At 48.0% G+C, this 12,038-nt stretch overlaps 1 protein-coding gene across 3 annotated transcripts in view; it reads right to left on the reverse strand.

Annotated features, from left to right (window-relative positions):
- Positions 1–338: 338 nt before the first annotated feature.
- The window catches only part of PRRC2A (proline rich coiled-coil 2A), a 55,776-nt gene continuing 44,076 nt past the window's right edge, over positions 339–12,038 (reverse strand). For 2 of the 3 annotated variants that reach the window (XM_067463310.1, XM_067463311.1), the window contains exons 24-32: positions 7,906–8,083; positions 7,757–7,809; positions 5,845–5,936; positions 5,475–5,733; positions 3,207–3,308; positions 2,848–3,063; positions 2,667–2,755; positions 1,321–1,414; positions 339–1,094 (exon numbers count right to left, since the gene is read on the reverse strand). In XM_067463310.1, coding sequence (XP_067319411.1) covers positions 960–1,094; positions 1,321–1,414; positions 2,667–2,755; positions 2,848–3,063; positions 3,207–3,308; positions 5,475–5,733; positions 5,845–5,936; positions 7,757–7,809; positions 7,906–8,083 — 1,218 coding nt within the window. In that variant the 3' untranslated portion in view covers positions 339–959. The remainder of the gene's footprint in view (positions 1,095–1,320; positions 1,415–2,666; positions 2,756–2,847; positions 3,064–3,206; positions 3,309–5,474; positions 5,734–5,844; positions 5,937–7,756; positions 7,810–7,905; positions 8,084–12,038) is intronic. The other variant, XM_067463312.1, reaches the window with a different exon arrangement.

Consider the following 12,038-nt stretch of genomic DNA (forward strand, 5'->3'; position numbering starts at 1 on the left):
ATTTTCTGAATCAGCACCCTAAATAACCAACCTGAATCTAAAGTTGACCAAAAACAGATGTAGTCCTTTAGGTACTAACGTTGAACAGTGGTCCCTGGTGAAAAAAAGGTTGAGAACCACTGATCTAGATCATCTGTTTTGATAATCTGGATTATTAGACAGTGTAGAAGGGGCTTTAGAGGCATGTTGGTACCTATGGGGAAATTCAATAGAGAAGATGATGGATACAGGTTCAAAAGCAGACTTGTGGGAAACCAACACAACATCCGTGAAATCCACTCACTTTTAAGAGATCCACTTGCACAACACAGCAAACAGTGAACACAGGAAAACACCCAACAGTTTGACTTTTTATTTTATTGGTTTTTTTAAACAACTTTTTTTGGTTTTTATTTATTAAACAAACCAGCTCGACCACCTGTTTAAAAACTCAACGCTTCCTATTTCAAACTCAGGGGAGCAAATGGACAGGAGAGGAGGCAAGCTCCCAGTCTCACTTCCCCCCGGCCCCCATAAATAGAAGAGGGGAGAGGTGAGACCCCCATGTGTTCATATTTATATATATTTACACTCCACATCTCAGAGCTGCTCCCCCCTCAGATCAAAAGGGCAACCTTAGCCCCTTGCCAGGAAAAAAAAGGAAAAAAATCAGAAACAAAACTTGGGTTGAAACCAAAGGAAATAAGCAAAGATACATTCAGCTGGGAGCTTCCCAAAATCCTGATCCTTGCCTCCCTCCCGTACACTAAGTGTCTAACACCCCCTAACTGAGGGGGCAAATTCCAGTGTCGCCCTCCTCACAAAACAGAAAAGGAATCAAGGAGACACCCCATATTCAGGATACACCAAGGGGGGGGGGGAGGAGGAAGAGGAGGACAGAGCCCCCACAAAACAGCCCCCTTCCCAGCATTTTCGAGGAAGGGGACAGAATGAAAAAGGGAAGGACTCCGCATCCTGGACTAGTGGTGGCTAGAGAGACTGGGGTCTTGTTTGTCGCTGTGGGAGCGGGGGTCCGGCTCGAGGCGTCGAGGGGGCGCACCGTCACGGGGTTGGGGCGCTCGCTCCCAGGCACGCGGGCTCCAGCGCACGTCCGACTGCAAAGCCAAGGAGGGAGAGGGAGGTCACACAAGGGCATCATTTATTTATTTGCGGTATTTAAATACCACCCTTCTCAATCCCGAAGGGGACTCTGGGCGATTCAATAAATAAAAAAATAAAATAAAATACCTGCAGTACCCGCACACTAATGACATAATAATGCGCTACATTTTTCTTTTTAAAGAAGAGCTAGCACTATCCATCCATCAAGAAGCCACTAACCTGCTGGTAGACCTCAAAGCGCTGGGCGCGGAAGATGCTACCATAGCCAGACGCAGGGGATTTCAGCCTGGCATTGAAGCCTCCAGAGAAAGGCCTGTGAATGAGAAGAGCGGAGCGGGTTTCAACAAAGGGGGAGAAACCCACATTTAGCCTCTGTCTAGCCCAGTGGCGCTCAACCTTCCTAATGCCACGACCCCCTTAATACAGGTCCTCATGTTGTGGTGACCCCCAATCATAAAATTACTTTTGTTGCTACTTCATAACTGTAATGTTGCTACTGTTATGAATCATTATGTAAATATCTGATATGCAGGATATATTTTTATGCACTGGACCAAATTTGGCACAAATACCTGATATGCCCAAATTTGAATACTGGTGGAGTTCGGGGGATTGATTTTGTTATTTGGGAGTTGCAGTTCCTGGGATTTATAGTTAATCTACATTCAAAGAGCATTCTGAACTCCATCAACAATGGAATTGAACCAAATTTGGCACACAGAACTCCCATCACCAACAGAAAATACTGAAAGGGCTTGGTGGGCATTGACCTTGAGTTTTGGAGTTGTAGTTCACCTACATCCAGAGAGCACTGTGGACTCAAACAATGATGGATCTGGTCCAAACTTTGCACAAATGCTCAATATGCCCAAATGTGAACACTGGCGGAGTTTGGGGGAAACAGACCTTGACATTTGGGAGTTGTGGTTGCTGGAATTTATAGTTCATCTAAACTCAAAGAGCAGTCTGAACCCCACCAAAGATAGAACTGGGCCAAACTTCCCACACAGAACCCCCATGATCAACAAAAAAATACTGTTGTTTCTGATGTTCTTTGGTGACCCCTCTGACACCCCCTTGCTACCCCCCAGCGGTCTCAACTCCCAGGTTGAGAAACACTGGTCTAGCCATTTCTGTTGGGCAAGTGGGCTTAATAACTAAGGAACCTCCCCATAAATGCACAGAAGAGTAACTTAACAGCAGCAGCTTGAGCCAGCACCAGTAGTCAAAAGTGATAAAAAGAACAAAAACACACAGATCAATGTTATCTCTTCCATAGGAGGCTTTTCTTTGAAGTAAAATAATATGGAACTAGGTATCCATTACACAAATAAACAAATACATAATAGCTTTACATGCTGTAGTCCCTTCACACTGGAGCTTTCTCACACAAGGATTCTCTCACACAGGGGTTTACCTCACAGTCCTCAGAACGACACTAGCTTTGGCCCACTGACTCTTAACAGGCTTTGGTCTACTAACTCTTTCAGTGCTTGACTCACACATTTGTAATCAAAACTATCCAGTTAATTTCTGACAGTTTTTTCCTTCCGCAGGTTACTCACCTGCCTCCAGAAGGGGGTCTGGCCCCTGCAGCCCCCAGGCCATTCAGCTTCCTGTAGTCTTGTAGTGGCTTCATTTCGAGGGCATGGAGCTGCAGAAGAGAATGGCCGTCAGAACCAGACAGAAGGTGGGGAGAAAGCCCTCACTCAACCCAAGCTCCCCTGCTCAAACCAGCTTCCTTACCTCACTACGGCCCACTCCGCCGTGAGGGAATGCTCTCACGGCTGGAGACATGAGGCGCCCCGGCATCTGTCCCGGCGGGCGCAAGGCCTGGGTGGCCATGGGGACAAGGGGCATGGGAGGCGGTGGTGGGGCGGTGGCTGTGGGCGGGGCTTGCTGCAAAGAGCCAAAGTTCACCACGGGTGGGAGTTGGGGCGGCTCCACCACTGGCAAAAGTACCTGGGCAAAAGAGAAGCAGAGAGCACACTAGAAGTGGAGGTGAGGAGGGGAACAGGAGCCCAGTTTCCTACCGGCTGTTAGGAATTGTGGGAATTGAAGTCCAAAACACCTGGAGGGCCAAAGTTTAACCATGCTTTGCTCACCTGCTGTGCTGGGCCCGTGGCTGTCAGAAAGTTGCTCTGGCTTCCTTGCCCAAGGGTAGCGGGGTAGTACTCCGACGGGGAGGCCAGCTCTTGGCGCATCTGCTGAAAAAGCAGACCGTGAATCACAAATAACAGGGAGACAATCACTGGGCTTATGCCGTGAAATAACAGAGCAGGCCGCAATCTGGACACTTATGCTCAGCGAAGGACGGCTGGCCTGATCAATGGTTTGGAAGCCAAGCCCTTTGAGGAGCATCTTAAAAGGCTGGGCCTGTTTAGCTTGGGAAAAAGAAGGCTAAGAGGGGACATAGCAGCAAGGTTTCATTCTTTGAAAGAATATCACACCGAGGAGGGAGCAAGCTTGTTTTCTGCTACTGTGGAGACTAGGACACAGAGTAATGGATTCAACTTGCAGGAAAAGACATTCCACTTGTTGAATATCCCTTAATCAAAATACTTGTGACTGGAAGTGTTTGGGATGTCTGAAAACCTGGATTTGCATATATGTACATAATCTTGGTGTAGCCCCCAGTGGTGCAGTGGGTTAAAGCGCTGAGCTGCGGAACCTGCTGACTGAAAGGTTAGCGGTTCAAATCTGGGGAGTGGGGTGAGTGCCCACTGTTAGCCCCAGTTTCTTCCAATCTAGCAGTTCAAAAGCATGCAAATGTCAGTAGATCAATAGGTACTGCTTTGGCGGGAAGGTAACAGCGCGCCATGCAGTCATGCTGGCCACATGACCTTGGAGGCGTCTATGGATAATGCTGGTTCTTCTGCTTAGAAATGGAGATGAGCACCACCCCCCAGAGTCAGACACAACTAGACTTAATCTTGGAAAGGAGACCTTTACTTAATCTTGGAAAGGAGGCCAAAGTCTGAACAAAACATTGAGTTATACATTTCAAATATATCTGATATCACATAGCCTGAAGGTAATTCTATGCAATATTTTAATCGTTTTGGGCAAGGAACTAAGTTTGTGTGTACTGACCCATGAGAAAGCAAGGGCATTACTGTTTCAGCCAGCCATGTGGTCAGTTTTGGGGTATGTCAGATAAGGGATATTCACCCTGTATGTGTGTGTGTGTGTGTGTGTGTGTGTGTGTGTGTGTGTGTGTGTGTGTGTATATATATATATATATATATATATATATATATATATATATTGGTCTCAGGACATATCCACTAGAAAGATCAACTGATGCTGTGAATGTTACACAGTGTATTGTGTTCTCTGTTTTATCAAGGGACTCGGAAATGAGATAATACAACTATATCTAAAGCGAAATCTATGAAGATAAATTACTCCCAGGGCACTCTTTGTTGCTAAGCACTTAGGGAGAAATACAGGTCCATTATTAATTTTAATCAGACAGAAAGTACAGCTATTTAAAGCTAAAAGGTGCAAGACTCTTACTGCTATTTTATGTAACATGACGATTTGAGATTTACATTGTGAACCAAGGCCTACACTTGAGACCATTGACAAAGGCATTCTATCCTGAGTTGTAGTGAGTTTACTGGGCTGTATGGCCATGGTCCATAATCATTTTCTCCTGACGTTACTGATATATAAACCCCACTTGCATAGTTTCCAACAGACCTCACAACCTCTGAGGATGTCTGCCATAGGTGCAAGCAAAACGTCAGGAGAGAATGCTTCTGGAACATGGCAATACAGCCTGGAAAACTCACAGCAACCTAGTGATTCTCGCCATGAAAGCCTTCGACAACACGGAGTTCTATCTTGTCTGCAAAATACATGTATACAAGTCTCTCTGACTATCTAAGCCTATGAAGACTCTATTTTCCATTTTTCCTTCATCCATTTTGAACTTCAAGGCACTTCACCAAACCATTTAGAACAGATGTGTCAAACTTATAGCCCCCCAAGGTGTTTGACACCCCCAACTCCTAGAGTCCTAACTAGATTGTCCAATGGCCAGGAATTCTGGGAAATAAAGTCCAAAACACCCGAAGGGCCACAAGTGTGACAATACTGATTTAGAAATTTTTGAGATGACTTCCTGATCGATTTTGGAACTGTCAAGGAAAAAAAAAAACCCTGGAAATTGTGTGGAACCTCCTGTATTGTTCCCATTTTACCAATGAGGAAACACACTTGCCTTTTGGCACCAGACAGGAATTGCATTCCTTTCTAGCATGGCTGGGAAGGGGCAAACCCATATCACAATTCTGGATCTCTCCACTTTCCAAGCACAACCAAAAGCTACTGAATCCCCCACAAATGCTGCCTTGGTGCGCCAGTACCTGAAGCATGGCTTGCTCTGGAGGAAGCTGGCTGCCGCAGAAGGCCGAGCTGTAGATGAAGGAAGGCGGGGGCGCCTGGTACAGCAACCCCGTGGCCGGCAGCTTGGGGAGTTCGGCCGCCTGCAGGGCCGAGATCTCCACGTACTGCCCCTTCAGTGCCACCCCCGAGAGCAAGGCCGAGCTGGAGAGAACAGCGCCCGCTGCCCCCTGAGCGGGAGAGGCCGGACCCGGGCTGGGCTGGAGGTACAGGTGCTGGGACCTAATGGAGAAAGAAGCCAATTGGGGTTGGTGGAGGAAGTCCGTAGAATGGGCAAATGGACAACACTGAAAAGGCCCATCTTATCCCTCTCCTTCCCTCCTCCCTTCCCACCTGTAAGTGTGCAAGGAGGGGGTGCTCGGACGGTGGTAATTGCTGGCCCCGCTTGTCCCATGAAGCTGCGACTCTAGCTGAGAAGTGGGGACCTGCAGGGGTGAGACACAAAGAGCAGTCAGTCAGAACATGAGGCAATGTTTCCAATGCGGGAGGGAGGGAGGCAGCCAGCAAGACACAGCACCATCGTGTCTCGTCCAGCTGCCGTTTGGAGCCCCTCTCACCAACTATCTGTCATTACATTGCCCACTGAGTGGGAGGGAGGTAGCCAGCCAGACATAGTAATATTGTGTCGTATGTAATACTAGCCTGGGTCCCTGGGATATTTGAAAAAGTCAATATTTTAATTGTACGAAATGCATAAGGTTGTGGGTGAACTACAACTCACATCATGCCAGGATAACCCTGAGAAACCCCACCAGTACTTAAAAGTTTGTTAAGTTGAGCAAGTTTGCTCTAGATGTCTCATCGGTGGGGTTCAGTGTGCTCTCTGGCTGTAGGGTAAACTACAATCCCCACTATGGTGAGTCAGTTCCCTCAAGTTGGTTGAGGTTGAGTTAGTCATGGGGGTTCTGTGTGCCAAGTTTGGTCCAGGCCCATCATCAGTGGAGGTCAGTTTCTCTGGTTGTGGGTGAACTACAACTCCCAGAAAGGAAGGTCAGTTCCCCTCAAACCCCTCCAGTCATCAAATTTTGGCATTATCAGGTATGTGTGCCAAGTTTGGTCCAGATCCATCTGTGTTTGGGATTACAGTCCTCTCTGGACGTAGGTGAACTACAGCTTCTCCAAATCAAGGTGAATTTTCCCCAAAGACTTGTAGTTTTTGCTGGTCATGGGGGCTCTGTGTGCCAACTTTGGTCCAATCCCATCTTTGGTGGAGTTCAGAGTGCTCATTGATTGCAGGTGAACTATACATCCCTGTACCTACAACTCCTATAAATCATGGTGAATTCTTCCCAAATCTCTCTAATATGTTCAGTTGCTGATCAATTCCTGTTTGCTGTGTGCCACAGAAAAGAATAGGAAAGGGTTATGAGAGAGGCAGTGGGTGGGGCCATGCAAATTATACACCAATGGAGAGAGTCAGAAACATTCGGATGTCTGTGGTGGAGGACAAACAGAAAATCTAAGATGAAACTGTCCCTGTATGAAAGTGTTAATTTGGGTGGTGGGCAGTATGGTCTTTGTGGAGGACATTGGCATGGCTCTTGTACATGTTTATGGCACTTTCTATAACCTGCAATGTCATTGGAGGACGAGCCATTGGTATCTCCTCAGTAGGAGTTTGTGGAAGTGGACACCCCAGACACACAAACACATATTTTCACTTTTATTGTGTGTATAGATGTATGTATGTAATAAAAGTCAAAGTATGTATGTATGTATGTATGTATTCATCTATGTATGGATGGAGCACATGTCCAGAGAGATCTGTGAACCCCACTAACAATAGATCTGGACCAAACTCGGCACATATGACCAACTCTAACTACTGGTGTGGTTTGGGAGCAATAACAGATGATGATGGGAGTTGCAGTTTACCAAAATCTTTATATGTTTTCTAATGGGACCATTTATAGAATCCACCCCCCCTCCCCAAAAAAACAACAACAAACAAACAAACAAACAATGACTATTTCTAATATTTATCGTTACAGAATACCTAACCGGGCATCACCGGGTGCCTAATCTCGTTTATGTAATAATCATTAATTTTATGTACATTTTAAACCTGAGGGCAAAATAATAATAATAATAATAATAATAATAATAATAATTGTTAAGGCACTCTGAGGAGTGGGATGAATATTCTCAAAAATAAAAAAACATTAATGAGGACCCATAATTCCAACAAGTTCTTTTTCGTCTCCCTTCTCCACCCCGGACTACCAAAAGGAACAGGAGATTGTACCTGGTTCCCATAGAAGAGCTCTGGGTAGAGTCGCTGGCCCTGGCCTCGCTCGCCTGCACAGACAGAAACACAGAAAGGTCATGCATCCACTGCCTGGCGAACACTGAAAGGACACCCTTCCTCCTCAATCCCAGGCCTCTCTTAACTACCTGAGAACATAGAGGACTCTGCTGGGAGGCTCTGCAGGCATGAAGCAGTGGAGACAGTAGCTGGGGCGACCGAGAATGGCCGGGCATCACAGGAGCGGCCAGGAAGCATCTCGGGGGAAGCTCTGTGGCTGGCAGGAGGCGGGGGAAGCAGCTCCCATTCCCGGGGGGCAGAGGCCAGCTGAGGAGAAGGAAGGTCAACAGGGACCATGAGAAGAGAGGAAAAGGCAGGCAGGCATACTACAGTTATCCTATTGCCTCCCTTAATTCTTGCTCAAAATACGCCAAGTTGATACCCTGTTTTTTCAGAGACTCTCACAAAAAAGATAGTGAAGTAGAATTGATGGAGTTGTTGTAAGTTTTTTGGCCTGTATGGTCATGTTTTAGAAGTATTCTCTCTTGACGTTTTGCATCTATGGCAGGCATCCTCAGAGGTTGTGAGGTCTGCTGGAAACTAGGAAAATTGGGTTTAGATCTCTGTGGAATGTCCATAGTGAGAGAAAGAACTCTTGTCTGTTGGAGGTAGGTGTCAATGTTTCAATTGGCCACCTTCATTAGCATTTAATGGCCTAGCAGTTTCAAGGTGTAGCTTCTTGCTGCCTGGGGGAATCCTTTGTTGAGAGGTGATTAGCTGTCCCTGATTGTTTTTTGTCTAGAATTCCCGTTTTTGAGTGTTGTTCTGATTTTAGAGTTTTAAAATATTGATAGCTAGATTTTATTCATTTTCCATGGTTTCTTCCTTTCTGTTGAGATTGTCAACATGCTTGAGAACAACACACAAAAACAGGGGAACTCCAGACAGGAAGCAATCAGGGACAGCAAAACTTACAACAATCTAGTGATTATGGTCATGAAAGCCTTCGACAATACGTAGAACTGATTGTTGTATAGTGAAGAAATCTGGATAAAATGCCAAAACAGGAAGAACAGACTCCATCTATTTCAGTCTACCAGGCATGGGTAAACTCTGACACCTTCAGGTGTTTTGGATTTCAACTCTCACAATTCCTAACAGCCAGTAAGTTTGCCCATACCTAGTATGCAGCAACAAAGAAGTATTTCGTGATGTTTAAGGAACCTGTCTGTTGAAACCTCTGTTTCAGGATGCCAATGGTTTCTGAGAGACCTTCAGAGAGCAGCCCCATATAATGTATTACAGCAGTCAAGCTATGGATAATTTTTGACTGTCAGTGAAGTAAGAGCCTGACCATAAGAGATGTTCAACAGTAGAACTCACTGCCTCATAGTGGGGTAGAAGCTCACTCTTTGGAAGCTTTTAAACAAGAGACTGGGTGGCCCTTGGGCTCTTTACCAATTCTATGATTTTATTGTGACGACTTGGCCATTGTAATTATATGATTGTATTTTTGGTATTTTAATGTGTTAGTGTATTACAGAATGTGATGTTTTTAAACGATCGCTTGTGATATTATTGCTGGAAACTGGCCTGAGTCCCACCACGGAGGTGAGAAGACTGGTATCTATAGGTTGCTCACCTGTAACCATGGTTTCCTGAGTAGTCACCTGTGAATTCGCACATGTGATATCTCAGCGCTTGCGCAATAGCTTTCGGAACCTTCTAGAATACAAGAAAAAACACTTGACTCCCGGTTGGCCCCACCCACCTCGCCCCGAGTATAAGTAGCCCGTGGGAGGGGCCAGCCGTCAGTTCTTTTCCGCCGTAATGCAGAGAGAACGCGGGCATGACACTCGAGGGGAGGACGGGTGGGGATGTGCGAATTCACAGGTGACTACTCAGGAAACCATGGTTACAGGTGAGCAACCTATAGTTTCCTGTCGTAGTCCCTGTGAATCGCACATGTGATAAATTAGCGAGCTCTTCACCTTGGATGGTGGGCGTCATGCCACCGCGGAAAACAACACGGCTCTGCCAAACTGCGCATCCCTTCTGGACACAACATCCATCTTGTAATGGGTGACAAAGGAAAGGGGGGACGACCATAGGGCCGCCCTACAAACTGCATCCAGCGGGACGCCCCTCCAGTGTGCCGTGGAGGCCGAGACGGACCTCGTGGAATGACCTCTCACTGGGAGAGGCAAGTGTGTACGGGATATGCGGTAAGCCAGTTGGATAGTGGAAACGATCCACGAAGACAGTCGTTGAGGGGAAACAGGGCCACCAAGAACATCAGGACGATACTTAATGAAAAGTCTAGGAGTCTTCCTGATAGGGGCAGTCCTGTCCACATAAAAGGCCAGCGCCCTGCGGACATCCAGAAGGTGAAGATTCTGTTCCAAGGGAGAAGTAGGACTCTGGAAAAAGGAGGGCAAAATCAAGTCCTGGGAGAGGTGAAAGGACGTAGCAACTTTAGGAAGGAAGGCTATATCAGTCCTCAGGACAACCTTATCAGCATGGAATCTCAAATATGGGGGGTCCGCTCTGAGGGCACAGAGCTCGCTAGCCCGTCGAGCCGATGTGACTGCCACCAAAAACGCAGTTTTCCACGAAAGGTAGGACAGGCTAATGGTCGCTAGCGGTTCAAATGGAGGTCTCATCAGTATTTTAAGCACCAGATCCAAGCTCCATGAAGGGACTACGGGGGTGGTGGGGGGGTCTAATGTTTAATATCCCCCTCAAAAACGTCTTTACTAGTGGGTCTGCAAAGCAAGAGGGCATACCCGATCTCCTGCGGAACCAGGAGATGGAGGCAAGGTAGCATTTAATAGAGGGGTGGGAGAGGCCCGCGTCCAAAAGGGACGCCAAAAAATCCAGTACGACGGGGATTGGTGCCGTATTGGGATCCAATCCGCGGGAGTTAGTGAAGGATGTAAACTTGGACCATTTGTACAAGTAGGAACGTTTGGTAGAGGGCCTATGGGCCGCCTCAAGGATTCGAAGTACGGGGTCGGGGAGGTCAGAGAAGGGAGTTAGGTGACGGGCAGGATTCGCCATGCCGTGAGCTTCAGTCTGTGTACCTCTGGGTACAACACTTGATCTTGCTGACATGTCAGCAGATCGGGTCTGGGGGGAAGCCGTACGAATATCCCCTGTGCCAATTGGCGGAGGGGGGAGAACCAAGGTTGCCTCGGCCACCAAGGCGTCACTAGGATGCAGCAAGTGGCGTCCCTCTGTATCTTCGCTACGGTGCGGAGGAGCAGGGGGAAAGGTGGAAACGCATATGTTGTCCAGCCCGACCAGATGTGCAGGAAGGCGTCCCCCAGACACCCCTCCTCCGTGGAGGGGTGGGCCCTCGCGCAGTAAAGCGGACACTTTGTGTTGAATTTTGACGCAAACAGGTCGACGTTCGGGGTCCCCCACGCTCGGAAGAGTCTGTGGACTTCCTCCCCGTTCAAGGACCACTCGTGGTGTGCAAGGGGGTTGCGGCTGAGGGAGTCCGCCAACACGTTCTGCTCCCCGGGTACGTATGTTGCTAAGAGATGAATCCCCCTGTCTATACACCACTCCCAAATCTGGAAGGACAACGTCAGTAGGTTCGGGGAGTGGGTGCCGCCCTGTTTGTTCAGGTAGTACATTACCGTCGTATTGTCGGTAAGCACCTGTACTACCTGACCCGTGACCACCTTTTCGAAGGATTTTAGTGCCCTGTCGACGGCCATGAGCTCTAGAACGTTTATGTGGAGCTCGTTTTCTTGGCCTAACCACACGCCGTGAGCTACCAGACCTTGGGAGTGTGCACCCCACCCCGTTAGTGAAGAGTCCGTAGTGACAGTTCTCGTAGCAGGGGGAATGTGGAAAGACAGGCCCGAGCAGGCCCAAGTAGGGTCCAACCAGCAGCAGAGTGACGAGCGGACCCAGGGGGGGGGGTGATAGTATGGTCGACGGACTGTCCAGCAGGGGATTGAAGGCGGACAGGAACCAGGACTGCAGCGGGCGCATGCGAAGTCTGGCATACAGGATGGCTGACGTAGTCGACGCCATGTGGCCTAATAGCACTTGCAGCTGCCTGGCCGTCACGTGAGGCTCTGCCAGAACCCGTTCGACCAGGTCTGCGATGGTGGTGAAGCGGTCTTCCGGGAGGTAGGCCTTCTCGTGGACGGAGTCCAGGAGCACCCCGATGAACCGGATCTGCTGCGTCGGCACCAGGACGGACTTCTCTCGGTTCAGGACAAGACCTAGGGACTGGAGGAGAGACAAGACCATGGAGATATGCGTT

This window comes from Anolis sagrei, chromosome 2, assembly GCF_037176765.1.
Source record: "Anolis sagrei isolate rAnoSag1 chromosome 2, rAnoSag1.mat, whole genome shotgun sequence".
Classification (NCBI taxonomy): Eukaryota; Metazoa; Chordata; class Lepidosauria; order Squamata; family Dactyloidae; genus Anolis; species Anolis sagrei.